Below are 16132 nucleotides of genomic sequence, written 5' to 3'. Positions count from 1 at the left end.
CTTTTTCCCAAACAACAACTAAGAATATTTATAGTTTTTTATTTTTTCCTGATCGTATAACTTCATAATGGATTTTTTTATTGTCCCCATAGTGAATTTTTTGATGTGTTTTTAGCTGGTGTGTACTAGAGTGCAGCTAGAACCACTTTGTTGCAGCGAGCTGCAGGCCAGTCAAATAGCGGCCGTGTCCGGTTTTTATTATCCGTAAGTGTCAGGAGAACTTTGTGGTACTTTGTTCCGAATGGCACCGCAGGGCTTTGTACTAATTCTGCAGCTGCTCAGCAGTCCCCACACCTGCCAAGGTGACCTCTCGCCAGCACTGGCTTGTATCATAGAGGATGAGGGAAGGATTAGTGTGGAAATCATAGGCATAGGGTTGTGGAGTTCTAGGGAATTACTACCAGATACATTGTCATTTGAAATATATCAAATTTGAGGTATGGTTACTAACTTAAAGGGGTTGTCCCACGAAAGCAAGTGGGGTTCAGCACTTCTGTATGGCCATATTAATGCACTTTGTAATGTACATTGTGCATTAATTATGAGCCATACAGAAGTTATTCACTTACCTGTTCCGTTGCTAGCGTCCTCGTTCCATGGAGCTGTCTAATTTCAGCGTCTAATCGCCCGGCAATGGAACGCACAGAGCCCACGGTGCACCATGGGAGAAGACCTGCGGTCCACCGTGGGTGAAGATCCCGGCGGCCATCTTCGCAAGGTAAGTAAGAAGTCACCGGAGCGCGGGGATTCGGGTAAGTACTATCCGTTTTTTTTAAACCCCTGCATCGGGTTTGTCTCGCGCCGAACGGGGGGGCTATTGAAAAAAAAAAAAAAAACGTTTCGGCGCGGGACAACCCCTTTAAAGTTTTTTAGTGTTCACTACTGTATATTTTCAATGGTTTTATATGCCTAATATGTTCACTGAATGGCCATTTAATTAGTCACCTGTTTAGTAGCTCATTGGACCACCTTGGGACTTCTGAACTGCAGTAATTCTTTATGGCATAAGTTCTATTAGGTGTTGGAATCGTTCTGCAGAAATATTGGTCATTGTGGACAAGAAGCTTCCTGCATGCTGCAAGTTAGATGGAGGTGCTGACATGTTCTGAACCATTAACAGGAAGGGTTCATCTATTCATGCTGCTTGTGCCAAAGTCACACCCTCCAATCAGCATGGTGCGACACAAATCTAGATTCATCTGACCAGGCGATGTTTTTCTACTGCTCAATGATCCAATTTTTCCACTTTTTTTGCCCACTGGAGTTTCGCCTTTTGGCTCTTCTTAAACAGCCTTGGTGCTGGTTTTGGTCACCTGTTATGGCCCATCTGTGCTAAGGATCAATGAGTCGTGTGTTTGGACACATTTGGAACACCAGTTTTGTATTTGGTTGTATCACATGTTCATCAGGACAATTCTTTGCATCCTCCTCTGATCCCTTTCAATAGTGTGTTGTTTGCATCCACAGGGTCCCCTTTCTCTGGATGTTTTTTCTGGATCACACTATTCTCTGTATACTCTTGAAACCTTTACATGAAGAACACCTCAAAAAGGTTGGCAGTGAGGCTCCGGCTTGTCTAGCACTGATGACCAGACCTCGTTAAGTCACTCAGATCACTCATTTTTCCATCTAATGTGGATTCACAGTGCTCGACGGAAAACTTGTCACTCAATTTTTTGCTGCGCTCCGGGATCATGTGTCTAATCTCCATAAAGGGAAGCTCCAATCGTGAAAAAGCTGATGTCGCTAATAAAGGCCATTCGGTGTATAATTTAAAGAAAATCAGAATCCGAACTGCAAGCCTGATGTTATAGAGCAGGAGGAGCTGAGCAGATTGATATATAGTTTTATAGGGAAAATGTAACTTGTGTTTTATTTATTTAAACTTCTGCTCATTACGAGCTGAACAGTCCAGTGGGAGGAGCTATCAGTGATTGACAGCTAGCTGTGTATGACTGTACATAGAGGGAGGGCTGTCAATCACTGATAGGACCGCCTGCCTGACTGTTCAGCTCATAATGAGGTATAAATGAATAAATGTTATACTGAATCTTAACCCATAAAACTATATATCAATCTGTTGGGCTCCTCCTGCTCTACAACATCATGCCTGCAGTTTGGACAAATTGCTCGAGCTGATGGATTACCTTTTAAAAACAAGGAGTTAGGTTAAAGAAAAAAATAAAATGGCATAAAGTAGACTGATGCTACAGTTACAAAAAAAAGTCTAATCTATAAACCTATTTAACAAGGGCAAGGTATCATAAATCCCACCTCCAGGAAGTGATGGCTGTGATTGGCTAAGCAGCAGTCGAAGAACCAATCAATGCAGCACTGGATGAACCACTGTAATGACTGTGATTGGCCACAGCTCAGCCAAATCATAAATCCCGCCTCCACAACACAATGGCTGTTGAGTGACTGAGCAGCGGGGAAAGAACCAATCAAAGCAGCACTGGATAAACCAGTCACAGCCATCGCATTAGTTCATCCAGCGCCGCATGGATTGGTTCTTCGACTGCTGCTCAGCCAATCACAGCCATCGCTTCCTGGAGGCAGGATCTATGAGTCCTGTAACCATGAAGTGATGGATGAGCGGCCCGAGGACAAGCGGGAAGCGCTTTGGAGCTGTGGAGAGCAGCGGGAGGGACCTGGACCGAGCTTGCTAGGTAATGTATAATAAGACCAAGTGCCTCTTTTGGGGCAAAAATTAACATAAAACAGGGTCTTATTTTCAGGGAAACACAGTAGTAGTAGTATATCCACATATGCATTCTTCAGCCTTTTATAAAGGGCTGGCAGGTCTGGTCAGCTTGGCAGTAATCACTGTTGACATGTTGGCTGCCGTTTTATGTAGCTTTATTTCAGTTTATTGTACTGAAATTTTTTTTTCTAGGTAGAAAATCATGAATTTCTCGTGAAAGCTTCTTTCGATCCCAACTTGACAGAACTCAGAGAAAAGATGGATGAGCTTGAGAAAAACATGCAGTCTACTCTGAACAGTGCGGCCAGAGAACTTGGTGAGTGGTAACCACAAGAAGCGACACATGAGCGGCGGCGCGACTAGAAGAGCAGATTGCTTTTTTTCTTTCTAGATACAGCGGCGCTCTCGTCTGTGGTTGGTTCTGGTATTGCTGCTCATTCCCGTTCACTTGACTTGTGCCGTCTCTAGAAAAAAGCAGACCCCTTCTTTTCTCATTCCAGAAGCTCCTTTTTAACGTTCGCACGATTGTTCAATCTTTGACCGTTTTTGCTCTTCAGTGAGCGATCTGATCTGAATTTTCTTGGTTGTGGGAACAGTTCTTAACCGCTTCCCCCTAATGACGCAGATGTGCATCACATGATGGGAAGAGGGTTCCCGCAAAATGCTGTACATGTGTGGAGAAAAACTTTTTAGGGCCCTGTGCTTTCTGTATATTTCACAGGTACCACACAGCTTCTTAAAGGGGTTGTCCCGCGAAACAAAGTTGGGGTATACACTTCTGTATGGCCATATTAATGCACTTTGTAATGTACATTGTGCATTAATTATGAGCCATACAGAAGTTATTCACTTACCTGCTCCGTTGCTAGCGTCCTCGTCTCCATAGTGCCGTCTAATCTTCAGCGTCTAATCGCCCGATTAGACGCGCTTGCGCAGTCCTGTCTTCTGTCTTCTGAATGGGGCCGCTCGTGCCAGAGAGCGGCTCCTCGTAGCTCCGCCCCGTCACGTGTGCCGATTCCAGCCAATCAGGAGGCTGGAATCGGCAATGGACCGCACAGAAGACCTGCGGTCCACCGAGGGTGAAGATCCCGGCGGCCATCTTCACAAGGTAAGTAAGAAGTCACCGGAGCGCGGGGATTCGGGTAAGTACTACCCGCTTTTTTTTTTTTTATCCCTGCATCAGGTTTGTCTCGCGCCGAACGGGGGGACTATTGAAAAAAAACAAAACCCGTTTCAGCGCGGGACAACCCCTTTAAGAGCCTATAAGGCTAATCAGACGACCATTTTTTTCTTCTTCACATGTACCCAACTGTCTTTTTGTGTTTAAAAAAAAAATAAAAATCACTGCGTGTCCTATTCTCAGCCGCTTTCACAGCATGATGTCTAATGCAAGCTATGCCTGACTTTTTCAGGCACAACTTGCATATAGCTGTCTGAATACAACCTTAAAGGGGTTCCGACATGAAAAAATTTTTTACTTACCTTGCCTGGCCAGGACCGATAGTCAGGCATATCCCCTCCATCGGGCATCTTCTTCTTTTGCTTCTTGGAGCAGAGCTGGATTGGTTAAAATGACCACTTCCTGCTCTGCTTCGTCCGTCAGCCACTTCCGAGGTGGGCGGACGCCACGTCACAAGCAGTGCTTGCTGTGGCCCGCCTGTCCGTCCTGGCTGAACTCAGAGTTCTGCGCGTGCGCAGTGGAGAGACGGCCCGTCCTGACTCCTGTCAGAGGGCACTTGTCTTCTGCGCCTGCGCGCAATCCTGGCGGGGGCAGCCCGTCGTGGCTCGTCGGAGGAAACGGCCTGCTGGGAGATGACCCCTGCTGCACAACAACAGAACACACAGGTAAGTCTTAGGTTTTTATGCTTTAGCACACCAGAAACCTGGGTTCCCTGTGTCCATTCGGCAGACCAGGGAACAATGGCTGCTAAAGCATAAAAACATTATTCATGTCAGAACCCCTTTAAGGTGGCCATACATATTAAGCATTAGTGTTTTCACTGATGGTCTAATGCAATGCTTCTAAAAGTTTCACTTGCCCCCTAGTTATTGATGAGATGTGGCTGGGGAGGCATTTTTGGCAGAAGACCTAACCCCTGTACAGTAGCATAAGAAGCCCTACCCATATTTTCAGGGGGGCTTGAAATATAAGCCCTCCCCCGGAAATAAGCCCTAGCTACACTAGGTAAAAAAAAGAGCAATACTCACCTAGCCGTCGCATCTCTGATTGGATCGAGTGCCAGCCAATCAAAGCCAGCGCTCGATCATTCACAGCCATTCAGTGAATGACCTCACTGAATGGCTGTGATTGGCTGTGATTGGCTGGCGCTCGAACCAATCACAGCGCTTACCGGAGGTGGGATATTCAAAGCCCTATCACCAGAAGAGAATTCTGTCAGCGCTGAGGACTGCAGCCTGCCACAGCGCCGGAGACCAGGAAGAGGGACACAGACGCTGGCAGCTAGATGATGATTGCTTTTTTTACCTTTATTGTTTATACTCGCCTAGCTGCCGGCGTCTGTCCCTTATGCTTGTCCCTGCACCGCTGCAGTTCTCGGCTCTGACAGGATTCACTTCTCCTGGTAACGGGGCTTTGAATATGCTGCCTCTGGTAAGCGCTGTGATTGGATCGATCACCAGCCAATCAGAGCCGGCACTCGATGAACCAATCACAGAGCTTATTAGAGACGGGGTATTCAAAGCCCGTTACCATGAGAAGAGAATCCTGTCAGCACTGAGGACTGCAGCAGTGCGGGGACCAGCGCGAGGGACACAGACTCCGGCGGCTGGGTGAGTATAAGACACCCCCCAGAAATAAGACACTGTGCCTCTTTTTTGAGGCAAAATTAATATAAGACAGTGTCTTAATTTGGGGGAAACATAGCATTTATGTACCTGAAAAGTAGGTAGAATTTGAGAATCTCTGGTCTGTGTATAGCTAGCATTAGTATAAGATACCCCACGAGTACAAATATGTAGCCAACTCACCACAACCTACGGAAATATTCATCGGTGCGCAGGAATAGCGAAAAACTGCCTCGGCATCTTGAGATACGAGTGTTCAGCACTTGCTTCTTCTAAATAAAAACTAGAACTTTGTATAAATCTAAAAACGGGGTAAAGCAGCAGCAGACAAGACACTCTACATTATTCCCTGCAGTCGTAACGAGGATCAGAATTTCTTTTCTTGACGCAGATAAGTGCTTGAGTACAAAATGACAATCTCTCCGGTGCCCAAAGGGGTCGGATCAAAGGGTCCATTTAGTGAGGGATCAGCAGACACTTGCACACGATATTAAATGGTGTCTGCTGTGGAGGACACTCCTAATTCATGGGCTTATAATGAAAAAGGTGTGCCGGACCGTCACCTCGACACAACCCTGCTGCTCGTTTCCTATTAATTAGTGCAAGTCGTCTAGCTCGTACATTGACTTCACTTGACCCCCTGCTCTTCCATTGCCAGCTGCTGCGGTAGCTTTCCACATATCGCCACTTACTCAGTTTAATTATGGATTTCAGAGTCCATTTGCTATGATGATTAATGGAGGGTATGAATATGTGCATATCAACTCGCCTTATCAGCGCAAGCATTGACATCCGTTTCTAGACTTTCGAATAGCATCCCTTATTGCACTGAAGATGGAAAATCACATTAGGCTGACGAAGTCACTGACCTCTCAATACGCATTGCTGGACAACGAACATATACTACCCAAATATTCCTTTGGGACCTGTTATGCTCTGTGTAGTCCTGCTGGCCCATATGTTTAATTGGCTGCTTGCGTGTGCAAAGGAAATGCTTGCTGAAAACCTAAAAGTGACATAAAAAAAGGGTTCTCATTATGTATATAATTGGTGATACTGTTAATAATGGTTGGAAGAACTTTTCTACACTTTTTTTTTTTTTTTTTCCATTTTGTGTCTCCAACTGAAGGTCTGGACCCTGGAAAAAGCATCAAATTGGAATCCAATGCGCAGCTTGGCCATTTTTTCCGGGTGACTTGCAAGGAGGAAAAGGCTCTGAGGAACAACAAGAAGTTCACTACTATTGATATTCAGAAGAATGGAGTGAGGTTCACAAACAGGTATCGATCCGTTTTATCTTCCACTCCATCCCTATATCTTAGGGTCTGTTTACTTCGAACGATTGTCAATCAGTTGATGGATCGTGGAAAACTGAACGATAATCATTTGGTGTAAACACGGCCAACAACTGAATGGTAAAGCTTAAGTCCCCTGGTGCAAGCACTGAGTCATGACTGACTCCTAGGGTGACATTTTCTTGGCAGAGTGTTTTTGCGGGGTGGTTTGCCATTGCCTTCCCCAGTCATCTTTTACCGCCACCTAGTTGGGTTTTCATTTTACCGACATTGGAAGGATGGATGGAACGCTGGTTGAACCACGCGGGGATTGAACCCACAACCTTCAGGTCGTGAGCGAGAGCTTAGAACTGCATTTCTGCGGTCTTAAAGGGTTTTTCCAGTTAAATACTATTGATGACCTATCAGGATAGGTCATCAATAGTTAATCGGCCGGGGTCTGTCGCTTGGGACCTCAATTGATCAGCTAAGTGGCGCATGCTGTTAGAGCCGCAATAACACAGAGGTTGGAGCGGAAGCCTCTGCACCGACTTCTGTGAAGTGGCCGGCACTTGTAACTACAGGCACGGCTCTCATTAAAATCAGTGGGAGCCATGCCACTACAAGAGAGGTCAGCATGGAGACTTCTGCTCCAAATACAGAGTTTGGAGCGGAAGCCTCTGCACCAACCTCCGTATAGTGGCCGGTGCTTGTAACTGCAGGCAAGGCTCCTCTGGTGCAGTCTGTCTCCGTTCAGTGATTGAAAGCAGAGAAGTGATGATCGATGGGGCAACTGTTGGGCGCTTAAGACTGGACAGTCATTTCGTGTAAAATGACCCTTACTGTACTCTCATGGCCATCATTGTTTCTGTTTACAAAGGATCCCTATCGATCCCTCTCTGCCTGAGGACGTGGTGATGGCAAAATCCATTGAGGAGTTTGAGGGGACTAGACATCTTTCTAGAGCGCTATATCATCACAGGATATAGACATTAGGTGACCAGCGGGTTGTTGATCCCGGTCTTCCATTTAGGTAGGAACTATCAAAGGTTGATCCAAGGATTATTCTGACTGCCATTATGGAGTCGGGAAGGAATTTTACCCCTGAACGGGCTAATTGGCTTCTGCCTTTTTGTTTTTTTTCTTCCTTCCTCTGGATCAACAAGGGGGTTGAAGCGGGCTGAACTAGATGGACACGGTCTTCATTCAGCCTGGCCTACTATGTTAGGATGGGTCTGTTTTGTATTCGATCCCACTAACGTATAAATGTGTATTCAGATGTGGCGGTTTTGTTGCGGCGTTTCGGTATTAACCCTCTCCAATCCACTGTCTGACCTCTAAAGACATTATGATTTAAGGCTGTACAGTTCAGATGTTAGAAGACGTCCATCAGAGTTCTCTTACTGTATGATGCTGTCGGAGCCTATCCAACGCGTCCTCATGCAGTACTGGCTTTAGCCAGCAGATAGCGCCGTTGCATAACAGCAGAAAAAGAGTAAGCCCCCTAGGAAAACAGGATACAAATTGGATTGGAAAGGGTTAATAAAGTCCCAGAAAACGTTAGTTTCTTTTGTATGTTTTTTTGGCTCCAGCTATACTACAATCTAATAGTAACGGTGCCGATTGGTTTAAGCCGTACAGTTTGCTCTCGATTACAGACATCTGTGTGACGCAATCCAAAAACTAATATGAAAAAATAACAATAAAGGGATTGGCGCAGGAGCGATGAAAGCGCCCACAATAAAGGGCATAACAAAGGGATTCTCCACATCCTCTGTGTACTTTTTATTCTCAGCTTCTCTGGTTTTTGAAGATAAATACTTCAAGTTTTGACAATTTCCTCGTTTCGATACATTTAGATTTCACAAATGTGCGCGCTTTATACAAAGGGATCCCGAGCGTTACTGAAGGCCTCGGCTCTCAGATGTTAACACAACCCACCAGTTGCTTTTGTAGACTTTGTTCTTTTTAGAAGTGTATCTAAAATGAGTCATTGTATGAATGTGGAAGCGCAAATCAAAAAAAAAAAAGGGAGGCATTACAGGGTAATCCGTCATTTCTTCTGCTTTACAGATGCTAACTAGCCGCCTCCTGCTTGTGATTTATCGGCAGGTCATTTGGTGAGTCATGGTATCAAGCTGACCTGATGTATCATATACACGTATCTGAAGGCTCGCATACCCTGAACTGGCTGTCAAAACCATCTGCCCGGCCGTCTAATAGGAAGAGTGCAGATATAGCTCTTCAAAGACAGAGCAGGGGCTGGCATGACAGAATGTATCGGTTTTTGTTAGTGTTGCTACATGTAGCAGAGTAAATAGGTTTTAGGGCCCTTTTCCACTAGCGTTTTTTTGCCCCTCGTTCCATCTATCGTGTTTCCCTGAAAATAAGACCGTGTCTTATATTAATTTTTGTTCAAAAAGGTTTAACTTTTTTACATGTATAGCTGCCTCGACAATATTTAAATTGACGTTTTTTAATTACCTGTTAGCAGGGCTTAATTTTGGAGTAGGGCTTATATTTCAAGCATCCTCAAAAAGCCTGAAAAATCATTGTGCATCCTCAAAAAGCCTGAAAAATCATTGTGCATCCTCAAAAATTCTGGATAATCATGCTATGTCTTATTTTCAGGGTATGTCTTATTTTCGGGGTATGTCTTATTTTCGGGGTATGTCTTATTTTCGGGGTATGTCTTATTTTCGGGGTATGTCTTATTTTCGGGGTATGTCTTATTTTCGGGGTATGTCTTATTTTCAGACGGCTTAACGGAGACCAAACTGGAATGAAAAACGGAAACCTGCTTTCCGTATTGCATTGACAGTAATGTTTAAGCCTTCAAGGACCAGGCTGTTTTGTACCTTAAGGGCCAGACACTTTTTGGGGATTTTACCCATGTGGTTGTTTTACTGCCCTATTTTTTTTTTTTTCCTTTAGCTATCAAAATTATTTTCGCTGCATTTTTTTCCCAGTGATATATAGGGCTATCTTTTCACTGACTCCTTTTAGCGTAAATATACTATGGAAATGGGTTCCTCGTTTTGTTACGGACGTCTTGATATATAGTATGTATGGTTTGGGATTACAGAGCGCATATAGCGACGGTTTTGGTTGGCGTCTGCTTTGGTTCTTTTCTTTCTTATGTATATATTGTTTTATTCTGTAATTTTGTTTTACTTTTTAATGTAATTATTCTTTTTATTATCTATGTCCCCCATGACATCATATAAGACTTCTGGGGGACAGTCACATGGTTTTTTATTTTTTATATTTTACATTTTTACACTGTAGCTGGAGGATCCATAGAAGCCTCAGTTACATGGAGAAACATCACCCGTTGTGACAATAGTCAATGGCAGAGCTGGTCAGGGTCTGTTATGGCCCTGCAGCTTTGCTCCAGCAGGGAATCTTGACGGTCACGTGACCCCCGGGCTCCTGTAGTGGAAGAAACACTTCCGCTTTCACTTTTTTTAGTACATCGCTCTCATTGAGCACTGTGTACTAAACAATGGAGGAAGCAGAAAGGGTTAAAACCCACTTCTTCGTCCTCCTCCGGGTTTTCAGCTGTGGCTAACAGCTGACAAGCCGTCCTCCTTCTGACTGATTGCAGAAGCAGGAGGCTTTAATCCCCACCGTAATTTTACATACGGCTGGGCTTTAAGCCTGGACTAAGCGCCGTAAATTTACAATGCTTGGTCCTAAATGGGTTAAAAACGAAAGAAAAAAACGCTGCAGTCTTTTTTTTTTTTTTTTGAACTGGAAGCAAAAGCAGTTTCTGCACCAGTTTTAAAAGCGAAATGGCGATAGAAAATCGACAAACTTATACCCTGTTTCCCCGAAAATAAGACGCGTCTTATATAAATTTTTGCTCCCAAATATGCGCTACGTTTTATTTTCAGGGAGTGTCTTATTTTGCCGCGGCCACAGAAACGGAAAAGCGTGCAGCCAGGTCGCTTCAAATCAAGCGGCTGAGTGCCGTGGATTTTGAAGCAGCGCTTTCCCGGCGGAAATCTCGCTGTTTATCGCTGTGGCCAAACTACGAGATTTCCGCTGGAAATACGCTCTGTGAGAACCCAGCCTTAAGAACCATACACAGGTTGCCTGACTCACGCACAGAGCCTTAAAAAAAATAAGGGCTGTAAAGTTATGTACCTGTCTGCAGACAGAAGTTCCTATACCACTTGTAAGCAGGGATGGTATTGCAGCTTCTGGCCACCAAGGGGAGCTCATCACAGCAGACATGTACAGCAGGAACAGAACGTACAGTATGGACTTTTCCAGCCAGCAAGGGGAGCTCACAACAGCACACTCATACAGCACAGCAGGGACAGGATAACAGCAGACTGTCTGCAGATCTACCTATACATCTGGAGGTAGGAGACAACGGGGATGGCAGCAGGGGACAGGCCCCTTCACTTGCCTGCACACTTTAGTATGCCTTACTATTGGGGGGGTGCCTTATATTTGGGACTTCTGCAAATTTCTTACTATGTCTTACTTTCAGGGGGTGCCTTATTTTCGGGGAAACCCGGTAGAAGCTGAAGGTCTGTTTCATTGCATAGGTCTATGGGCACAAACCCTGAAGCTGGTTTCCGTCTAGCTGTTTTGTAGTGGGAGCAGCCAAACCCTAGTGTAAACTTGGCTCTTGTCATATAAGATCTACTCAAAACCTGTTTTAAGATACTCTCATGGGGCATTAAAGGCTGTTTCCCGCTAAAAAACATCTATGACCTATACACGGGATGGATAATGTCTAATTGTCGGGGTCTGACCAGAGTGGTGTTATGTGATTTTGTTAAAACCACCATTAATGATGATTATTATATGACACTGTCCTTCTTGTGTTCTGGACAGTGGAACTAGTGGAGGTGCTCACGTGCTGCCATAGTCTTGTTTATATTTCAGTATTGGTTCTATTGCACAGATCATATTATGCCGGACGTCATCCAGATGGTTTTTCGTGCATAGCTCCTCTTTTTGCTGATGCAGCATATCAATTTGTAGACCCATTTTTATTATCGTTGTGGCTACAAATGTTCAAGGAATTTGATAAGCTGATCTTTTTTATGGAAACCGCAACGGGGTTTCCCGGTACGATGAAATTATTACATATCCACAGGCTGCAGGATGATTTAGATGATTGTTGGGGGTCCGACCCTTGGGACCACTACTAGTCACGTCTTTGGGTGAGGAAACATGTCCTCTTGGTAGTCTTACAAAGAACGGAGTGGCAGCACGCATGCTTGGACACCACTCCATTCATTTCAATTACAGCGCTAGAGATTGCCGAGTGATTGAACTCAGATATTTTTGGTACTTCTATTGAAATGGAATGAGTTGTGGCTAAGCTTGCACACTGATGCTCCAATCATTTTTCAGTCTCTCAGGGGAACACAGGAATCCCGTTCAGGGATCATCTAGTTATCCCCTATCCTGTGAGTAGGTGATAACTTTATCTTAACTGAATATCTCATTAAGGTGCTTATAGACATTAGACTAAAGTTGTTGAAAAGTGATGACTTTTAGTGTCAGATGACGTTTAAAGGGTTTTCCTGACAACCCCCTTCCATAGGTCTGCCTGTATTACAATCCTGGCGTGTGTTATGACTGATGATGTCACAGGATATCTGCTGACTGCTGCAGCCAATCAGAGACTGCAGCATCATGTTCCTGAACTCCTGGCATCTTGGCACTCGGAATGTGAGTGCCAATATCAGGAAAACGCCGTGACGATACAGCCTCTCAGTGGCTGCAGCAGTCACCTGATTTCCTGTGACATCTGTCAGAACACTCGACTGGTCTGAACATGAGTCAACAGTGTGATGCAGCAGCAAACCTGGCAAATACAATTCTGGTATGTATTAAGAGAAGCATAGAGTCTAGATCACATGAGGCAATGATCCCCCTCTACTCTTCCCTAGTCAGACCTCATCTGGAATACTGTGTCCAGTTCTGGGCACCCCACTTTAAAAAAGATATCCACAATCTGGAGATAGCCCCATGGAGAGGAAGGTTGTCCGGTAAATGAACAACCCCTTTTAACAAAGAACGATTGATTTAGCTAACAATCATCTGAAAAGATCAACTGCATCTGCAATTTCTGTCCATCGGACAAAAGATCTTCCATAAGAATGGAAGGTCTTACATCCGTAAACTGTCATTAAAGGGGTTGTCCCGCGCCGAAACGGGGTTGTTTTTTTTTAAACCCCCCCCCCCCCCCCCCCCCCGTTCGGCGCGAGACAACCCCGATGCAGGGGTTAAAAAAACAAACCGCTCAGCGCTTACCTGAATCCCGGCGGTCCGGCGTCTTCATACTTACCTGCTGAAGATGGCCGCCGGGGTCTGCTTCCTCCGTGGACCGCAGCTCTTCTGTGCGGTCCATTGCCGATTCCAGCCTCCTGATTGGCTGGAATCGGCACGTGACGGGGTGGAGCTACACGGAGCCGGCATTCTGCACGAGCGGCTCCATTGAAGAGAGCAGAAGACCCGGACTGCGCAAGCGCGGCTAATTTGGCCATCGGAGGGCGAAAATTAGTCGGCTCCATGGGAACGAGGACGCTAGCAACGGAGCAGGTAAGTAAAAAACTTTTTATAACTTCTGTATGGCTCATAATTAATGCACAATGTACATTACAAAGTGCATTAATATGGCCATACAGAAGTGTATAGACCCACTTGCTGCCGCGGGACAACCCCTTTAAGCATACATGGCCAGTTGTGGCCCATTCGGATACTGCTTGTGTCTGCCAGATGAAGTGCACCAGGCTGTTGTTCCGCAGTTGTTGACCCGTCGCCCTACATCTGTCCTCCTAGTACTATTTCCATAAATACATGTAGGTAACCCATGAGCATGGAGGGCTGGCATGTAATTGCAGTTAGTCTTTAGAGGACTCTGAGCCCGGTGCAGAGGAGATTTAATTATGGAATGAAAAATTAATTCCTGACAGGTTTATTTGCTCATGACCATTTGTCTCCCGCCAGTAGTCTGTTCTCCTCCATTGCTTTCAACGGTTACTACTGAGCCTTCTACAATGGTAGGGATTAGCAATGGGGTGGAGGATGGAATACGATACGTCCTGCTTACAAATAAAACAATGCAGATAGTTACACAACGTGTAAATGGTTGATTAATGTATCTTTACAGAAGCTTTATTTCACTCCATGGCAGTATGAATTGGAGGCCGGTGTCATTATTTCCAGGCGTTGGGCGGCCACCTGCTCGGAGCGGTCTTGCTTTGTTCAGATGCCAGGTGCCGTGTGTATCTCTGAGCCTTCTCGTCTTATCTCAATAGTTATTTGCGCAGTATGTCCACAAGGCAGAAATGAGGTGGTGTTATGGTAACGCAACAATAGAAGCGAGCGATGACAGCGATAGCTGAATTATTAACATTAAACAAATGCACATTCGCCTCGGGCAAATCTGACTAACTGCATCGCTTCCACCTGCCGCTCGTGCCTGATGGACTGGTGTTACACACAGGCCTGTGTGGTGGAGGCCAATGCCCATCCATACAACATATGTTTGGGGTATATGTAAATTATATGAAGACTTTGTTAGCCCCCTCTTGAAAACCTTTAAAAATGTCGAAATGGAGCAAAATGCCAAAAAAAAAAGAAAACGCAATTGTGTCTTGTTTTTTTTAAATTTTTTTTATTTTTTATTTAATCGCTTTCTTTTGCGATCTTTTGACCCCCACAACTTTTACGCCGATGCACATCTCTCGGTTATCTACCTAGATGGTGAATAGAACTGTGATCATTCATACACACTGCTGTTCCATTCATTAGGGGGACTTGGGGGTGCGCGCCGTTCTTTTGATCTCGGGGGTCTTAACATTCGGACCCTGAGCGATCGTTTTATTTTGGTGGGAATCCCCCCTTTTTACTATTCCAGTTTAGTTACTCTATATCACTTGTCTATACTGTATCGTTTTTGAAGGAAGGCAATTTGTACAAGTACAACGGACCCTTATCCTAGTGGGATGAAAAGTGCAGTCAGATGTTTGAACTTTACTAACTGTATTGGACCACCCACAATGTAATGAAGTTGGTGTCCAGAGGTCAAAGCTGTTGTATATGCATAATACAGCAAAAGGTCATCCATTGACCCGAGGATCAATAAGTAATCACTGACTATAACATATGATATTGTACCGCTCAAGAAAGGTGTCCAGATCCCTCTGATACTCTTTTACGGAGTTCTGCAGCACCACGTCCTCAGGCAGAGAGTTCCACAGTCTCACTGCTCTTGCAGTTAAGAACCTTCTTTTCTCTAGACGTAGAGGGCGCCCCCTTGTTACAGTCCTGGGTATAAACAGATGATGGGAGAGATCTCGGTATTGTCCTCTGATATATTTATACATAGGTATTAGGTTGCCCCTCAGCCGTTTTTTTCCCCAAATAACCTAATTTTTAAATCTCTGGGTATTGTAGGCCTCATACATTTTCTTTGCCCATATTTGTACCCGCTCAAGCTCTGATATGCCCTTCTTGAGTACTGATGCCCCAAACTGTCCACAATATTCCATGTGTGGTCCGACCAGTGACTTATAAAGAGGAAGGACAATGTTCTTGTCATGTGTCCCTAGACCTCTTTTGATGCGCCCCATAGGTTTTAATTGTTGGGCCTTTTGTCGTTTCTAAGATTTTTCACCCCCCAGTTTTCATTGTTGGTAGCATACTCTAATTGCACAAAAAGGGATATGCTGCCATCACACGATCAATTTCAGTTGAGGATAATAGAGGCGATCATTGGCGAGCAAATTGGTGTTCAATTGGTTGATCTATTTCCACATTACTTTTATTGGGAGTAAAGACTTGTACGAACCATGATTTGGGCAATAATCATGGAAAATGGCCAGTAGTCTTTGGTTAAGATGCAAAACTATACCGTACTATGGGAGTCCCACCGATCCGTTCCGCACCAAATAGACTTTGATGTCTTACTGACTCTACACAAGTGTATTTTTGAACCACGTTGCCTTTTTTCCCCCTCTTTATTTTCTATGTGAAAGGGTTTTCTTTATTTTTTTTTTACAGTTGATTGATTGTAGCTTAAAGGAAGGGAGCGCAGAACTGAAATAAGGCCGTAAAACCAAACCATTATAAAGGGTGACATGTGACTAAATAAAACCATACTCTGTAGAGTGCAAGGAGACTTATGCATAGGGGCATCTTACAGATCTGTAATACAGCACCAAAGGCTGCTGGAGAAATAGTGCAAGAAAGATAGTTGGTAGAGCTACCCTTAAAAATGGGTGTACAAGGCCATAATAGCTACTAGTGAGCAAAATGGGGGGCTGTCATCAAAATGAAGTGCTGCCAATCCATATGTGCGCCCCACCATGGCGGT

The 16132-nt window shown here is 44.7% G+C and overlaps 1 protein-coding gene across 1 annotated transcript in view; it reads left to right on the top strand.

The window, feature by feature from the left end:
• Nucleotides 1-16132, top strand: part of MSH2 (mutS homolog 2) — a 122268-nt gene that overhangs the window by 70059 nt on the left and 36077 nt on the right. Inside the window, exons 9-10 of the mRNA XM_066595528.1 lie at nt 2901-3020; nt 6639-6789. Coding sequence (XP_066451625.1) covers nt 2901-3020; nt 6639-6789 — 271 coding nt within the window. The remainder of the gene's footprint in view (nt 1-2900; nt 3021-6638; nt 6790-16132) is intronic.

Source organism: Eleutherodactylus coqui, chromosome 3 (genome assembly GCF_035609145.1).
Source record: "Eleutherodactylus coqui strain aEleCoq1 chromosome 3, aEleCoq1.hap1, whole genome shotgun sequence".
NCBI classification, from domain to species: Eukaryota; Metazoa; Chordata; class Amphibia; order Anura; family Eleutherodactylidae; genus Eleutherodactylus; species Eleutherodactylus coqui.
The sequence above is the reverse complement of the archived record's forward strand: the minus strand, read 5'-3'. Positions and strand labels throughout refer to the sequence as shown.